A 17,420-nucleotide genomic window follows, 5' to 3' on the forward strand; every position below is an offset into this window, starting at 1 on the left:
GTATATTTCTGTCAGAGTCAGAACCTTCTAAGACACATATATAGTAGGAGTGCAGGGATTCAAAGTAGTTTTGGAGCTAAAAGCTACTAGTAGTGTTAATACCAATACTCATTGTTGTGATTAGCAATAATAGTAGTTTAAATTTACGTAGTGTTCTTGTTTGCAAAATTATTTCATATGTATTAGTTCATTTGATTCTAACAATAGCCTATAAATAATGTAAATATCTTTAACATAATTTTACATGTGAGGAAATTGAGACTCCCATACTTGCCTAAGATCAGATTCAACACTTATGTTGCATGGTAGAGAGAATGTGCTAAAAATGGAGTTAGAGGGCCTGGTTTCACACCCAGTTTAGCACTTGTTATCTGGGTGATGTTGGGCAAGTCTTTAACCTGTCTGGGTCTCAATTTCATCTCCTGAATAATTACAACTCTAAGGCTATGAAACTTGAGTATTTTTCTTACTTCTTCAGTGCTGTTTTCACTAGACCATACTATTTTATATTTTCAGAGAAAGAAGGCATCAGTATCTCTTCTGAACATTTCCAATGAACTCTCAGAGCATTCTCTCCAGCATATTTTTTGATCACGGGGAAACTGTTTTGTTCCATATGACTTTTCTGCTCTATGCAGCTTGGCTTAAGACATTAAAAAATTACCATCGGTCTTAAATAGCAGTTATATGATTTCATCAGATCTGATTTAGCTCTGTGATGGTCACATTTCAGTTAGATTTTTTCTCCACATGGCTCAGGTCCTCCCTACTTCCATAACTGTTGAGACCTAACCTGGAATTCAACAACAATTTTAAAAACATTTGTTCAACACCTACTGAGTTTCAAGCCTCTGTGCTAAGTACTAGGGGAAATGGCATATCTCTACCTTGAGGAATTTACATTTTCAAAATACTCTGCCCTCTCTATACTCACTTAGCTCTCCAAGCACTCCCAACTCACTTTTTCCTTATTAGTTAAAGAGGAAGAGATAGGGTGATTGTGGGAGTGTGAACTAGGAAACATTTCTTAGGACTAAAAAGACCTATACATGTTTGTAGGCAAAGGGGAAGAGCCAATAGAGAAAAACTGGAAATGAGAAAAAGTAAGGGAAGGAATAATGTTTTGAACACTAAAATAAGAATTATTCACTTTTACATAGTGCTTTAAAGTTTACAAAGCAATTCCCTCCCAAATAACTCTGTAAGGCTGGTTTTTCAAGTATTACTACACCTTTTCTTGTTAAAGGGGATTATAACTTTTATTTCCAGAACACATTTTAAAACAAATGTGAAGAGAATAACAGTGATCTTTAAATAAGATAGTCATTTCCTCACATGCTTGTGTTTCTTCCACCCAAAAAACCTTTCACTTGCTCATGCATTCCCTAAAGTGATCATCTTTTATTTCTCCTCCTTTTCACTGACAAAATCCTAGAATTAGATACACTCCTTTCTCACCATCCACTTAATTCTCATCCCCTTACAATTTGACATCTGTTAGTGACCAGATCTGGTGGCCTATTTTCAAATTTACTCAGCTTTACCTCTTTGCATCTTTTGACCACATTATCAACCACTTTCTACAAACCTTCTCCTTCCACTTCTACAATACCTTTATCTCCTGGTTCTCTTCTTACCTGTGTGACTGCATTATCATTCTTTACTTAATCATCATCTACCTTGCCCCACCTAGAGTGATCCCATCAATTCCTGTGTGTTTAATTATCTTTTTCAAGCTGACTTCCAAAAATATATATCCAGTACTAATCTTTTCACTAGAATTCAAGCTTCAGCTGCCTACTAAACTACTAGGATGCCACCTGGCCAAGTTTTAGTCTTTTTATAAGTTCAAGATTCAAGAGATGACTGCAGTGACACTATAATTAATAGAGTAGATTTTGCATGAAAAGTCCAATTTTTCCTGATCTATTCTTTGAACACTTCCAGCCTGTCTTCTTGTGCTTTGTTTCTTTTGCACTGCTGCTTTGCTGTTCCACAAACGATCATTTCCCAGAGATTACTACTTAATTTTGAAATTAATTTTCTGATCTGTATCTCATTACATGTATGGAGGAGGAGGAGAAATGAATGTGTTAGTGGTATTTAAAACACATAATTTGCCTGCCATCATATCTTCTGTAGTCAAAAACAATTCGAGAGAACTCTGCCTGTTTGGGTTATCATGTAACTGTTATCATCTTCAGAACAGAAGTTAAGACACACTAATCATTTAGTAAGTGTTTATTGAATTAAATTGAAAATTATCTGTGAAATAAGTCTTTCCACATGGGTTCTCTCTTGATTGTTTTAATAATTGTTTTCCATTGCCCTAGATAGATTGATAGGTTATCCCAAATTTGTGGCATTTGTTTATTTGTGGCCTGTAAATATAATAAGCCCACTTTTCTTGTGGTTATAACACAATGGGGATTATTATTCCCATGTTGGTTTGCTTTTGCCACCCCCACTATTGTTGAAGTTCTTCCTTTTTTTGTTGATTAGTTTGTGTTTAGAGAGTGGAAATTAATTTTGACAGTAGCCTAAGCAAAGCATAAAAAATAAAAAAATTAGATAAAAACTGGGGAGAAGGAAGAATAGCAGCACTGACTAGATTATGTGGCACAGAATATATGCTATCTTTTGCACATATACTCAGTCCTTGTCATAGATAACACCATAGCTCAAGTAAAGGAAAATCTTCTTAATTCAGGGAAATGTCTAGGCCATTAAACTTTTAATGGATGATGGTGCTTATGAGGCTAAAATTAAGAATTTGACATACAAACTATCTTCTACAGCTTCAGAAGCAACAATATGTAGATGACTAATGTGATCCTATCGTCATTCACTGTTGGACAAATAATTCAGGGTGCCCACTTTACCAAGACTAGATTAGAATCATTTTCATATACAACAACACCACATTTAGTTAGGGCATAATGTGGGTACTCATAGCTCTGTAGAGGGCTGTGAATGATTCCAAACCACAGCCATTTTTTTCCATATACACCCACGATGGAGAATATGAATTTTTGGGAAAGGGTAAGAAGCCAAAATTGTCATCATTTCATTTCAGAATGCCAGGGCTGAAAATCATTGCTTTCATAGCTGCTTCACAGTTCCCACAGGGAGATGTCCATCTCATCAAACCACAAACTCTTTTGGCATTTCCAGAAGTTTGAACCTTATGGGAGGATATTGATGGAGAGCCAGAGTGATCACGAATTGCAAATTTCATCCTTCACTAGAAATGGCCCAGAATCACTTCTGTATAAATCATCATTAGAGAAATTGAATTCTAGTGAATGGGTCAAATAACTCAAGGCTCGGACTGGCACATGGCCCATGTCTTCAGTGCTTTCCTTCCTGAAATTTGTTCTTAACTCTTCTGCAAAATAGCCAAGGTAACATTAAGACCATGCTAAGTATCAGATAAAATGTAAAATCATACTTTTCATAAAAATCATTTTAGGAAAAAGAAAACAGAAACCAAAGTTAAAGGCAGTTTTCAGATGGGAGATAAAGCAACCATATTGGGTTCTCTTCTTGATTCTGTAAGTAACAGAATTTTTGAGTCTGTTTTCTCATTTGTAAGTTTGTCATCTATAAATGGTTTTAAGACTTCAGCTGCTATTTCCCTTCTAGGTGATTTTAATTTTTTATATATGTGGATAAAATATTTAAGTAAAAGAGATTCCATAAATGCATATATTTTTTTTCCCCTCCTTTTCTTCCTGTTGATTTTCAGGGCAGTGTGTCAAATGAGTCAAAATTTTTGAAAAACATTATATAATTGCTTGAGATTAATGTTTATGCAAACTGGAGTGCCATCTTCTGGAATTATTTGAAACAGTTTTCTCCAAAGTTGGATTCAAAATGACTTGAAACCAAATCTTTGGGGTAAGGGTGGGGGTGGTGCTTTAGAGCACAGACATCATTATGCCATTTCAGCCTAAGGTATCATACAGTTGATGTACAAATTGGCAAAAGTACTCAATCTTCCATAAGACTGGAAGATTTAAATCTATAGCAAATGCCATATTCATTTTGTAGAATAGATGCAATATCAATACTTAGGAGCCATGCTTAAACATCAGATGGCAAGATAAGATTGCTAAAAATGAGTTCCTGGAAAGATATGATCTCTCCCTTCTCTGAATTTTCATAATACTTGTTTGTTTGTTTGTTTTTTATTACCCCCCATCCGCCATTATGAAAGCTATATAATGGCATTTTTTTAATGAATAACATGCCTTTACATTTATTATTGTTTATTTTTTCCCCCCACATTTTGTATCAGAATAATTTTTGTCACTAAGCAGTCATGGTACATTACTTGGGAAAATGGAGGGGAAAACTTGAGTGACAATTATAATACTTTAAAAGTCAAGCATAGATTTCCCCTCCAAACATTAAAATAATGCTTCAAATTGAATTCTGGAGTGGCAAAGCCAACAAAAGATCAAAGTGAGAGATTTTTCCAGCCCAATACAACTTAAGTCAGAAAGAGAGGTCTGTGGCACTGGGGTGGGGACTGGCCTGGATGGGAGCAATACCAGCTGTGAGCCTTGGAGACAGCAGCAGCTTCAGAGGTGGTAAGGGAATCTGGCAACTGATCGGAAAGAGATTACCCAGCGGACCCCTGTAATCTGAACTGACACTGAACACAGGATTGGGTACTGTTTGGTAACTCCGTTGCCTCTGCTGGATCAGAGTTCCCAGGTAGAGAGGAACGCTTGCAGTCAAAAGGGACCAGGGTCCCTGAGGAACAGTATTACTTTCAGTCCCAAAGGATCAAGGAACCCTGAGGAGCAGTATCATTTTGGTCCCAAGGAAGCAGGGGTCCTACGGAGCAGTAGTGCTTGTGGCTGCCAGGTATCAGGGGCCCTTCCAGGGTAAGGACAAGAGCTCAGACCAGAACAGTGACCTCTTCTGTCCCCCGATCTTGGAAGTACTTCCAAAATTTCAAACTCCAAGAACTAGCTCTGAAAACAGCAGTGGGAAAAATGAACTGAAGTAAAGTGAAATGAGTAGAACTAGGAGAACCATTGTACATAATAGCAGCAGTGTTATAGTGATGGTTAACCATGAAAGACTTAGCTACTCTGATCAAGACAGTGATCCAGGATAATTCCAAAGGACTCAAGATGAAAAATGTCCACATCCAGAGAGAACTGATGAACTGAATGCAGATTAAAGCATACTTTTTTTTTCTACTTTCTTTATGTTTCTTGCTTTTTGTTTTATGCTTTGTTTTGCAACATAGCTAATATGAAAATGGTTTGCATGATTTCACATGAGTAATTGATATCATATTGCTTGCCTTTTCCATAGGGAGGGAGAGAATTTGGAATTCAACTTTTTTAAAAAATGAATGTTAGGACAGCTAGGTGTCGTGGTGGATAGAGTACCAGCCCTGGAGTCAGGAGGACTTGATTTCGAATCTGGCCTCAGACACTAGCTGTACGACCCTGGGCAAGTTACATAACGCCAATTGACTCAAAAAAAAAAGCTAAAAATTACAAATTATAAAGGAGTAGTGAAGAAAAAGAAGTCTAATGTAAGCCTTGGTTATGAATTGTGTAGATTAGAATAACGTTACTTTAGTTTGTCCCCATTTTAGAAGATTAATCATTTATTTTCATTTGTTTTATTTAGGGACGTGCTTCTTTAACGCATGAAAAAAAGAAATTTGTCCATGAACATTATGAAATGAATAACCTTGAAGAGATTGTCCGAGAAATAAAGCCAACTGTCCTCATAGGTAACACCCCTTTTTTTTGCACATTTTTTTATTTCAAATTACACTGTCTACTGTTCCTAGAGTTTATTAGAGAAACATATTATTCATGTTTAACCCCAGTGCAACAGTAATTCACTAAACACAATTCTGAACTTATAAAACTAAAAAATTAAATTAAAAATTCACTCAAAGAAACGGTATCTTAAGAAATTACCAGATTTGGTACTTAGATACTACCATCTTATTCCTGCAAACACCAGGTATTTCAGATAATTTTAGCAGCCTATTGGTGTGATAATCCACATAGAATGTAAGCTCTTTGACACAAGGAATTGTCACTTTTACTTATAGTTACTTAGTGTTAGAACCTGTACTGAAACCTAGGTCTTACTATTTCTTTATTCTCTTTAAACTAAACTGCATTTTATCTCAGTATCTTCCCTAATACAACCACAAGCAAGAAGGAGGCATGTTGTTATCCCAGTCCTACTAGGACAATTAGCATAAAACTTTAAAATGTCCATTGTTAGAACAACACTACAACAGGCATGGGATTGCTTTCTAATAGTATATGGTGTTTCCTTTGTTCAAAACCATGAATATGTAAAGAGCCAAAAATAGGATAATGGACTTCAGTTACTTGGCCTTAAAGGGTAGAGAGAAATACAAGAGAAAAAAATGAAAGCTTTAAGTATTTTAGTTAATGTTCACTTTGAGGAAGAACAATTCATAAATTTTCCTTCTGTTTAGATGGCCCCAAGAGATAACTATTAATTTGTTAGTCTTTATGCCCTGATCCCACATATTTGATTTTCAATGGTACTGATGAAGATTACCTGAGACACAATAGAATATATGTGAAATGCATTTTATTAATGGTGACTAATAGCTTTTAATCAAGACAAATTATGTGCTTGTTTCTTTCAAATGGAAATTAAGAGTGTCATGAATTTGCTTAGAAGTATGGTGGTCTTTATAGATAACAATGCATTTGATTAACTAATTTTACATATAATTGGTTAACTTGCCTGTAATCATCTTATCTCAGTAAGACTGATTATGTATCTTAAAAGGGTCAGTATCATCTTTTTTTTCTACAGCCCCGCACCTTCTCATTTTAAGAACTCTTAACTGCTCACTATTAGTGTCATCAGTAAAAATAATTCATAGAAAAATATTTTATGTATTGTTTATGATGAACGGCTGAAACAATAGATGTTTTAATATTTTCATTTTATAGCTCTCTTGGTTCTTTTGAATTGTTCTAAGGAGCAATATTACTTTTTCGTGTTAACAGGCTTCTCATAGTAACATTATAGTGAAGTCCTAATTGAACATCATAATTCTTGTGTCTGTTAACTGCCGTTTTTGAAAACTTATGTTTAGATGACCCCAAGAGATAACTATTAATTTGTTAGTCTTTATGTCCTGATCCCACATATCTGATTTTCAATGGTACTGATGAAGATTACCTGAGACACAGTAGAATATATGTGAAATGCAGTTTTTATTAATGGTGACTAATAGCTTTTAATCAAGACAAATTATGTGCTTGTTTCTTTCAAATGGAAATTAAGAATGTCATGAATTTGCTTAGAAGTATGGTAGTCTTTATAGATAACAATGCATTTGATTAACTAATTTTACATATAATTGGTTAACTTGCCTGTAATCATCTTATCTCAGTAAGACTGATTATGTATCTTAAAAGGGTCAGTATCATCTCTTCTTTTTTTTCTATAGCCCCGCACCTTTTCATTTTAAGAACGCTTTACTGCTAACTATTAGTGTCATCAGTAAAAATAATTCATAGAAAAATATTTTATGTATTGTTTATGATGAACGGCTGAAACAATAGATGTTTTAATATTTTCATTTTATAGCTCTCTTGGTTCTTTTGAATTGTTCTAAGGAGCAATATTACTTTTTCATGTTAACAGGCTTCTCATAGTAACATTATAGTGAAGTCCTAATTGAACATCATAATTCTTGTGTCTGTTAACTGCCGTTTTTGAAAACTTATGTTTAGATGACCCCAAGAGATAACTATTAATTTGTTAGTCTTTATGTCCTGATCCCACATATCTGATTTTCAATGGTACTGATGAAGATTACCTGAGACACAATAGAATATATGTGAAATGCAGTTTTTATTAATGGTGACTAATAGCTTTTAATCAAGACAAATTATGTGCTTGTTTCTTTCAAATGGAAATTAAGAATGTCATGAATTTGCTTAGAAGCATGGTAGTCTTTATAGATAACAATGCATTTGATTAACTAATTTTACGTATAATTGGTTAACTTGCCTGTAATCATCTTATCTCAGTAAGACTGATTATGTATCTTAAAAGGGTCAGTATCATCTCTTCTTTTTTTTCTATAGCCCCGCACCTTTTCATTTTAAGAACGCTTTACTGCTCACTATTAGTGTCATCAGTAAAAATAATTCATAGAAAAATATTTTATGTATTGTTTATGATGAACGGCTGAAACAATAGATGTTTTAATATTTTCATTTTATAGCTCTCTTGGTTCTTTTGAATTGTTCTAAGGAGCAATATTACTTTTCATGTTAACAGGCTTCTCATAGTAACATTATAGTGAAGTCCTAATTGAACATCATAATTCTTGTGTCTGTTAACTGCCGTTTTTGAAAACTTATGTTTAGATGACCCCAAGAGATAACTATTAATTTGTTAGTCTTTATGTCCTGATCCCACATATCTGATTTTCAATGGTACTGATGAAGATTACCTGAGACACAATAGAATATATGTGAAATGCAGATTTTATTAATGGTGACTAATAGCTTTTAATCAAGACAAATTATGTGCTTGTTTCTTTCAAATGGAAATTAAGAGTGTCATGAATTTGCTTAGAAGTATGGTGGTCTTTATAGATAACAATGTGTTTGATTAACTAATTTTTTTTCATTGGAGGGGTAAGTAGTGAGAAGAGACAAGAAAGCTAAGGATAGGAGTGTACCCTATATACCCTGCCCCCCCAAAAAAAGGAAAGAATAGAGTCATTGAAATATGTTTCTGAAATATTCAGATAAAAACAGATGGCCAGAAGTAAAGATAAGCAAGATAACCTTTTAAGTTACATGTTAAATTATATACTTGTTACATGTCAAACTATATACTTGAAAAGCAAGCAGTTCTCAGTAAATTTTTGTAGTTTAATATACAAGCCACTCTTTCTTTTCTAATATGTACGTAGAAGTGTTCATTTTGTTAAACTCAGAATTTTTTAGAAAAGGGGAAAGAAGGAAAAGTGAGATGAGAACCAGGATAATAAAACATCATGAAAGTCAAGGGAAGAAATTACTTTTAAGGAGGGATCAATAGTATCAGATGTGAAAGAGAAATCAAGAAAATGACAATAGATTTGCTATAATCCATTTGGTTATTTTCTAGGGTACAGTTTGAGTATAATAGAGTGATTAAGGAGAAAACAGGTAGTCACATCAACCATGATTCCAGAGGACTAATGATGAAGCAAGCTACCTCCCTTTGACAGAGAGGTGATGGACTAGAGATACAGAATAAGACATAGATTTTTTGATACGGCCAGTATGGGAATTTGTTTTGCTTAACTTCACTTTGTATAAGATGTCATCATTGCTTTTTAAAAATTATTATTTGTACTTAGTGTTGCAAAATATTTTTTCAAGATGATCAGATTTTAAAGCTCATTCTTCCTCCCTCTTTTTTCTTCCTGTTTAGGTTTCCTCCAAGTGAGGGATACTTTAGAGTTGAAATGGGCTACGTGATAATTTTTAATAATCAGAATTTTATTTTTTAAAACATTTTTACTTTTTATCGGGATTCCCACCCTACTAAATTGCATCCATAGAATTGTTTTCAGGCAGAAAATCTGTATCGCTTATATTCTTGTGTGTGTGTGTGTATACGTATATACAGATTTAGGTTCCCTTTACATCCAATATTAATGTGTTATCAGTTATGTATTAACTCCGTGCTTTTTAGTAACACTTTAGAACTATTTATACTTACAAACTTATCTTCCTTTTTATCTCTGTAATTTAAAATAAAAGACTCATATTTTAGCTAAGCCAGTTCTAGAAAATTACAGTGAAGCACCTCATTGCTTTTCTGGATATTCTGATGGGTTCTTTGATGGGTAAAATAATAATGTTCCTTATCACTGTGTCTTGATCAGGAGTTGCTGCAGTTGGTGGTGCTTTCACAGAACAGATTCTCAAGGACATGGCTTCTTTCAACGAGCGACCCATCATTTTTGCTCTAAGTAACCCAACAAGCAAAGCGGAGTGTTCTGCAGAGCAGTGCTACCGAGCAACAGAGGTAAAGAAGGAGGGAAATTGGCATTTTGAAAAGTAAATTTGGTCTGTCCCAGGACTGTTAGGATAATAAATAAATCCTAGGGAAAAGATAACAAGAGAAGAGCAAAAGATAGTTTTCTGAGTGAAGAAAAATTGGCAAGCTGAGATGGCATTAGAAATGCTTGCTTTTCTAATTTATTGCTTGGAGCAATAAGATATTTACTCTGACATATTGAAGACTTGTTTAAAAATTCAATGGTAATTGATTTTTTAAGTTTCATTTCACAGACTTTAATGTGATAAACTCATAAATCTGGAATTTCAAGTTAGGGAGAAAAAATAGAGCCTATTCCCAGTTGCTTACTGAAGTATTTTGATGCCTTTTACCAGCTGTTCCCAAACACTGAAATATACACTACAAAGCCATAATTTTATTTTTGCTCTGCTAAAAGATCTCCTCCTAGGTTCAGGTTTTGATGCCAAGGGTGGAACTTTGGACTGCTAATCTTACATTTAGCCAGCCTGTATACATGAGCCTCTAAAACCTTGATTACTTCACCGCCTCATGGAATAAAGTAACATTCGTTGCAAGCAACACTTGATCTTTTTTTTTCTTCAAAATCCTCAAATGGAAACAACTGGGAAATATATTATTAAAGACTAGGCAGTCTTTTAAAATAGTCTATTGTAGAATCACATAAAAATTTATGTTTTTATGTCTTGTAGCCAACCATCAGTATGAGGCCAGAAGAGTCAGGCTGTGCTCCAAAGAATGGTAGCAGAATGGGGGTGGGATTGGGGATTGAAGAGAGGGTGACCTGTCAGCCTGTTTTCCCCAGCCTAGCCTATCCCTTCTGCCGTTGGTGTGAGTTACACATAACACTCCATCTCCAAACTCTGCCTTTTCATTGGCTGTCCCTCATCCCTGGAATGCTCTCCCTCCTTATCTCTGTCTACTCTGCTCTGGCTTCCTTCAAGACAGCTCAAATGCATCCTGGTCTCTCTCCTCGCCCTAGTGCGTTCTCTCTCCTTGCCCTAGCGCGTTTTCTCCGAGATTACCTTCTCTCTACTCTGTAAATATCTTGTCTGCACATAATTGTTTACATATTGTCTCCTTATTACAGTGTGAACTCCTTGAGGATAGAAACTGTTTTTGCTTTTCTTTTTATCCCCAGCACTTGGCACAATTCCAGGAACATAGCACTTAATAAATGCTAACTAATTAATTATAACTAATAAATTAACTAATTTAAAACAGTATATAAGTAAATTACTAAAATCATAGAAATTTAAATAAACAAAACCAAAAAATGGTTTGAGGGAAAGTCTTCTTTTTCCATTTTAATAATGCATATAGTGAGGACAGGGGTGGCGGGGGGGGGGGAAGAGGAGGATGACTAACCAAATCACGGTCCCTCTGACTGTCAGGTTTCCTTTGAAACCATCATTCTTCCTGAATATTGGTGGTTTTGAAATCTATACATAAAGCTATCATGAACTGCAATTCATTTTATTTATAGCAGTAAATTTCTTCCGATTGGTAGTTTTATGCGGTAACCAAAGCTAAAGATACCAATCTGTCACCAAATTTTCCTTGATAACATGCTACCAAATGAAACAAAATACTACCTTATACAGTCTTGCTTGGAAATGTAACTCCTCAACTTTGCAACTTTTTTATTTCTTGAAATAAATTTGAATTGTTAGGTTCTATACCTGGGGGGGGGGGGACAGTGGAGGAAGGGGGCAAAGGCCAGAAGGTACATTGCAAAAACTAGTATTTCCAGGGATAATATTTTGAAAGATCTCTTGGTGTGACTGTTGCAACCTGCTGAGCACACACACAATCCTTGGTCTAAACCAGCAGAGGTGGGGAACCTGTGGCCTCAAGGCCACAAGTGGCTCTCTAGGTCCTCGGGTGTGGCCTTTTGACTGAGTCCAAGTTTTACAGAATAAATCCTTTTATTAAGGGGATTTCTTTTATGAAGTTTGGATTAGGTCTAAGGGCAACAACTTAAGGGCCTAGAGGGCCACCTGTAGCCTCGAGACCACAGGTTCCCCACCCCTGGAAAGACTGTCACTTCATTTGAGCTTTTGCACTTGAAACATTGATTTTGTGAAATAAAGTTCTTGAATTATAGAAACCTGTTTGTGGAGAGCTTACTGCTTTAAAAACAAATTCTTACTAACTGTGTGACCCTGAGCAAGTCACTTAACTCCAGTTGCCTCACCAAAAAGGGAAAAAAAACCAACCCCAAACCTCATTACTCTTAATTACATCAGTGCAGGCACCAGGTACACAGTCCACAGGGTCTGTTTCTAGTGTTCAGTTCTTCACACCTGTCAGCTACAGCCACTGCTACACCTCCCCACCTCACCCCCCCTTCAAAGCAGGTGCAATAGGATGCTGCCGTAACATGAAGGGCCTATTATAAAAATATGGCAATGGCTGCCCTCAAAAATTATAGAAAAGAGTGTTCATCTACCTCATCTCTAGCTATGGTAAAATGTGTATAAATAGGGCTGCAGATGTTAAATATCATTTGTAAACTGGCTACACTGATTTCTTTTTCTAAACCACATTTGACCTAAACAAAATGCAAGTATAAATTTAGTATATCCCTCAGAAATTTCTTTGGAAATGATGTGGCAACCTCAAATTTTGCCTTTTCATATAAGTCTGTTATCAGATTTCTTAAATATAGTTGTTGGGTCATTTCAGTTGTTTGTATCTTCGTGATCACATTTGGGGTATTCTTGGCAAAGATACTGGAGTGGTTTGTCATTTCTTTCTCTATCTCATTTTAGAGATGAGGAAACTGAGGCAAACTGGTTTGAGTGACTTACCCAGGGTCACCCAGTAAGTGTCCCTGAGGCTGTATTTGAAACCAGGAGGATGAGTCTTTCTGACTCTAGGCCCAGCACTATATTTACTGCACCACCTAGCTGCCCAATATGTAACTGAGAGGAGGGTTGTTCAGCCATTTCAGTTGCATCTGCCTCTGTACCGCTATTTTCTTGGCAAAGCTACTGGAGTGTCTGAGGCTGGATTTGAGCTCAGGTCTTTCTGATTTCATGCCTAGTGCTTTATCCACTGTGCCAGCTACCTGCTCAACTTACCTGTGTTAGTTATTTTCAAAAGTCTACAGTTGAAGATCACTATTGAAACGTTAGATGGTAAATGTGGATTGACTATCCCGAAGGACAGGGTAACACTTGTGGTAACTTAGACTTTGGGTGCATTTTCTGGGGTTAAAGAATAAGACTGTGAGAACAGCAGTAGCCTCTGACACCTGGAATTTAGTGCTCTGACATTATGGAAATTTGCCCAACCTTCTTTGTGGAGATGATTAAGAAAAACCAAACTTTCTCTGCTAAAATACTGGTTATGCCTCCAAGATTCCTCTATTATGCTTTGGCTTTAAAACACACACTGCTCTTTTGAAATTGATTATTTGTCCTATTCCAGGGTCGTGGTATTTTTGCGAGTGGCAGTCCATTTGATCCTGTCACTCTTCCAGATGGTCGAACCTTCTATCCTGGCCAAGGCAACAATTCCTATGTGTTTCCTGGAATAGCACTTGGTGTTGTCGCATGTGGATTGAGGCACATCACTGATAAAATCTTTCTCACTACTGCCGAGGTATGACTATGAAGTGTACTGTATGACTAGCTTAGCCTACAAAACATCATGTGTATCCTATGTTACCTAACACTTTCTTCTTCACCTAGCCTACTTCCTCAGGGCGCCATCAGCTCTAAAGCCTTTGATCCCAGAAGTGACATTGTAGTAAGGAAGGTGGGAAATGGTAAAAAGAACAATGAATTTGGAGGCAAAGCCCTGAGCTGAAATCCTATTTCTGCCACTAATTAGCCCTATGAAATTAACCTCTCCAAGCCTAGGTTTCTTCATCTGTAAAATGGGGATAGTAATTCTTCCATTTAGGTACCTACCAGTTTTAAATGAAAGTGATAAGCATTGCCTATAGCCTTTGGGTTTAAATGATTAAGAATTTTTAAAAGTTAAAAAATACTTCTAGTCTTTAAGTCAGCTGTTAACATTTTGTGCCAGTGCTTGAGAAAGTAGTGAGGAAGATAATGTATTTAAAGAATATCAAACTGGGGTTGGGAGGCCTGGCTTTGAACCAGTGTCCCTTCTCCCTCCACCCAACTCCTTGGGAACATTACTTAACCTCCCCCTCAGGCCTCAGTTTCCTCCAGTAAAATAAAGAATATTGGACTAGATGACCCCTAAAAACTCTAGCCCTTCTAAAATTGTATATTTTATTAAAGTCTTATTTTTATTAGAAATACATTTTCTTTCTCTCCCAGTCTCTTCTCCATTGAAAAACAAATAAATTCCTTTTAACAAATCTGCATAGTCAAGCAAATAAATTCCTTCTTTGACCATGTTCAAAACAAATATGTCTCATTCTAACCAAAATCCATCACCTCTTTCCTATAGATAGACTTTATCATTAGTTCTCTGGAATCATGGATGATCGTTCTGTTAATAATAATTCTTATAGTGGTTTGGTTTTACAGTGTTGTTACTATTATATAAATTGTTTCTCCTAGTTCTCATTTTGCTCTTTCTCCATTTATAAGTCTTCAAAATTCTTCACTTTTGTAATATTGATGTTGTAATATATATTTGTTTTTCTGGTTTTGCTTATTCTACTCATAAGTTCATTTGTCTTTCCATGTCTCTTTAAAACCATCTATCTTCTCATTTCTTACAGGGCATTAGTGTTCCATTACATTGATATTCCACAGCTTGGTCAACTCTTCCCCAACTGACTGGACATCCCCTTAGTTTCCAGTTTTTTGCCAACACAGAAAGAGCTGCTAAAAAAAAACAAAATGAATATATATATATATAATATTTTTTTTTATATTTTTTTTGCTAAAAATATTTTTGCACATAAAGGATCTTTTCCTCTTTTGTTGATGTTATTTTATTTTAGGTAGTACAACTGCATGGCAAAAGTACCATTTCCTTGCTTTGTAACTCTGGCTAATTATAATAATGCACTGATTCCCAAAAATGGCCAGTTCACTTTTTCACGTGTACATTTTCTTGAACAAAATGTAATGTAACTTCGATCTGGAGTTATAAATCATAACTAAGAACCCTGAGGCCTCCTAAGGGCAAGTCTCCTGAAAGCCTGTCACTGTTATACAGAAACAGTTCTAGTATAGACCACAAGGAAAAAGTACTTGCTCTCAAACAACTGATAATCTACTAGAGATAAGGACTTCTTATCTCTTACCATAAACCTTTGCAAAAAGAATAAAAATATAATATTCTTAGCATTATATATTAATTTATTTAAAATATTATCCTACTTACATTGCTGGGAGTGTAGCAGCTAGAGTAATAGCATATTTAAAGAGTGATTTTAAGGTTTACACAGCATTTTCCTCACCAACAGCCCTATTAGTTGCAAGTCTTCTCTTTATAGATAAGGAAAACAGTCTCAGAGAGGTTTGACAAACCTTGGTCATACAGCCAGTAAATGTAAGAACCAGTGTTCTAACTCAGGCATCCCAACTCTAAGTCCAAAACACTTTCCATTGTACCACACAGCCTATCTTTTTAGAATAATGAGTTTTTGTTAACCAAAATCTTCATCTATTTCATATTCTCATGCTAACATATTTCACAAACTAGAAACATGTGGAAGTAACTTATTAACTTAAGATTGTCCTACAGCTACAAATCACAATTAAATCAATTAATAATTATTATATTTCTTATCATGTAAAATGCTATTATGAATAGAAACTAGATTTGCGTAAGTCATTCTGTATTCAGTAGCCTTCCCTTCCCAGAACAAAAGAGTTGCAGTGACTGAAATTGCCCTGTGCCAGTAGATGTCTGGAAGAAAGAGTGTTCCACCCCTGGCTTTTCCTGAACTGCACTGGGAGCATGGTATCTGATATCTTGAGGTTCCTTTAGCCCAGAAAAATTTATTAAATATAAGCAGATGTTAAAATGCAAAATAATATTTTCCGTGCTATTCTTACATTAAGGAAAATAGAATCATTGTCTGTTTATAACAATTCTCCTGACTTGGGGGGGTGGGGGGAATGGATGTTTTAGAGTACCATAATCAGTATTTTTTTTTATCCTAAATCACTCTAGCTCCCCCTAGTGATGGTTTGATTGAATGCCCAAATTTGATGCCCATAAAAAGAGGTAGTAATAATACCAAAAAAGCACTAAATTAAAATAAACCATTATGTGGCTCTGATTAGATCTTTAAGGTCCTATTTTGCTCTATATAGTCTTATCTTTTCATCTGTGTTCCTGTCTCATGTTTTCTCTACCCTCCACTGCTCTCTGCTGCATTTGACACTATTGACCAAGTCTAGTTAGAAACCCCCTCGCTTGTTTACTTTAATACAATACAATCCTGGATTTGACCCTATTTTTCTGATCATTGTGTAGGTTCCTCTTCCTTTTCCCACCCCTTAATTGTGGGTTTTCTACAAGACTGAATCCTAGACCCTTTTCTGAAATCTCATCCATTCTCATGGCTTCACCCATAACTTTCATACTGGTGGTGATACCTCTACATAGTCATATCTTTTCATCTGTGTTCCACCTGCATAATGGATATTTCCAGATGAATGTCTTACCGTTACTTCAAACTTGTCCAAAGCCAAACTCCTCACCTTCCTCTCAAACTGGTTCCTACTCTCTGTTTTCCTGTCCATCAATAGCACCACTATTTTTCCAGTGGTCTAAGGGTGAATTCTTCTCTAATCTTGTCAGAATTTCTTCTTGTAGCCTTTCCTTTCCATTCACCTTGCTACCATGTTAGTCTAGGCCCACTTCATCTTTACTGTTATATTACTCAAATAGACACCTAACTTATTTCCTTCCCAACACTTTCCCTTCCTCTAATCCATTCAGCATGCCACCCTTAAATCTAATCTTCCTAAAAGTGTTTCCCCCACCTACTCAAGAATGTACATCTCCACATACCTACCATTAAATCTGCATACCCAGTCTTGGCATTCAGAGCCTTCAGTATTCTGGCCCCTACACTATAAAGTCACCCATTTTTCCTCTCACTGTTTATCTAAATATATTTTCCGTTAAGGCCAGTTTCCTTACTGTACCCTAAATATTCCATGTTCACTGAGGTGGTAAAGTGTAATAGAAAGTTAGATTACGAGCTGAAACACCTGGGTTTGCTTACTAAATCATCAGATGACTGGCTAGCTGTGTGAGCTTGTGTTATTTCTTAACCTCTTTGTACTTCATTTTCTTTATCTGTAAAATGATATGATTATGATTCTGCTGTTTCTTCTGTACCTTTAGTTATGTTATTTGCCTTCATAGGGGTGGGAGAAGAA

At 35.7% G+C, this 17,420-nt stretch overlaps 1 protein-coding gene across 1 annotated transcript in view; it reads left to right on the forward strand.

The window, feature by feature from the left end:
- ME1 (malic enzyme 1) overlaps window positions 1–17,420 on the forward strand; it is a 258,710-nt gene that overhangs the window by 230,439 nt on the left and 10,851 nt on the right. Inside the window, exons 10-12 of the mRNA XM_020969928.2 lie at window positions 5,659–5,764; window positions 9,932–10,074; window positions 13,522–13,695. Coding sequence (XP_020825587.1) covers window positions 5,659–5,764; window positions 9,932–10,074; window positions 13,522–13,695 — 423 coding nt within the window. The remainder of the gene's footprint in view (window positions 1–5,658; window positions 5,765–9,931; window positions 10,075–13,521; window positions 13,696–17,420) is intronic.

Source organism: Phascolarctos cinereus, unplaced genomic scaffold (assembly GCF_003287225.1).
Source record: "Phascolarctos cinereus isolate Bilbo 61053 unplaced genomic scaffold, phaCin_HiC Scaffold_5;HRSCAF=322, whole genome shotgun sequence".
NCBI classification, from domain to species: Eukaryota; Metazoa; Chordata; class Mammalia; order Diprotodontia; family Phascolarctidae; genus Phascolarctos; species Phascolarctos cinereus.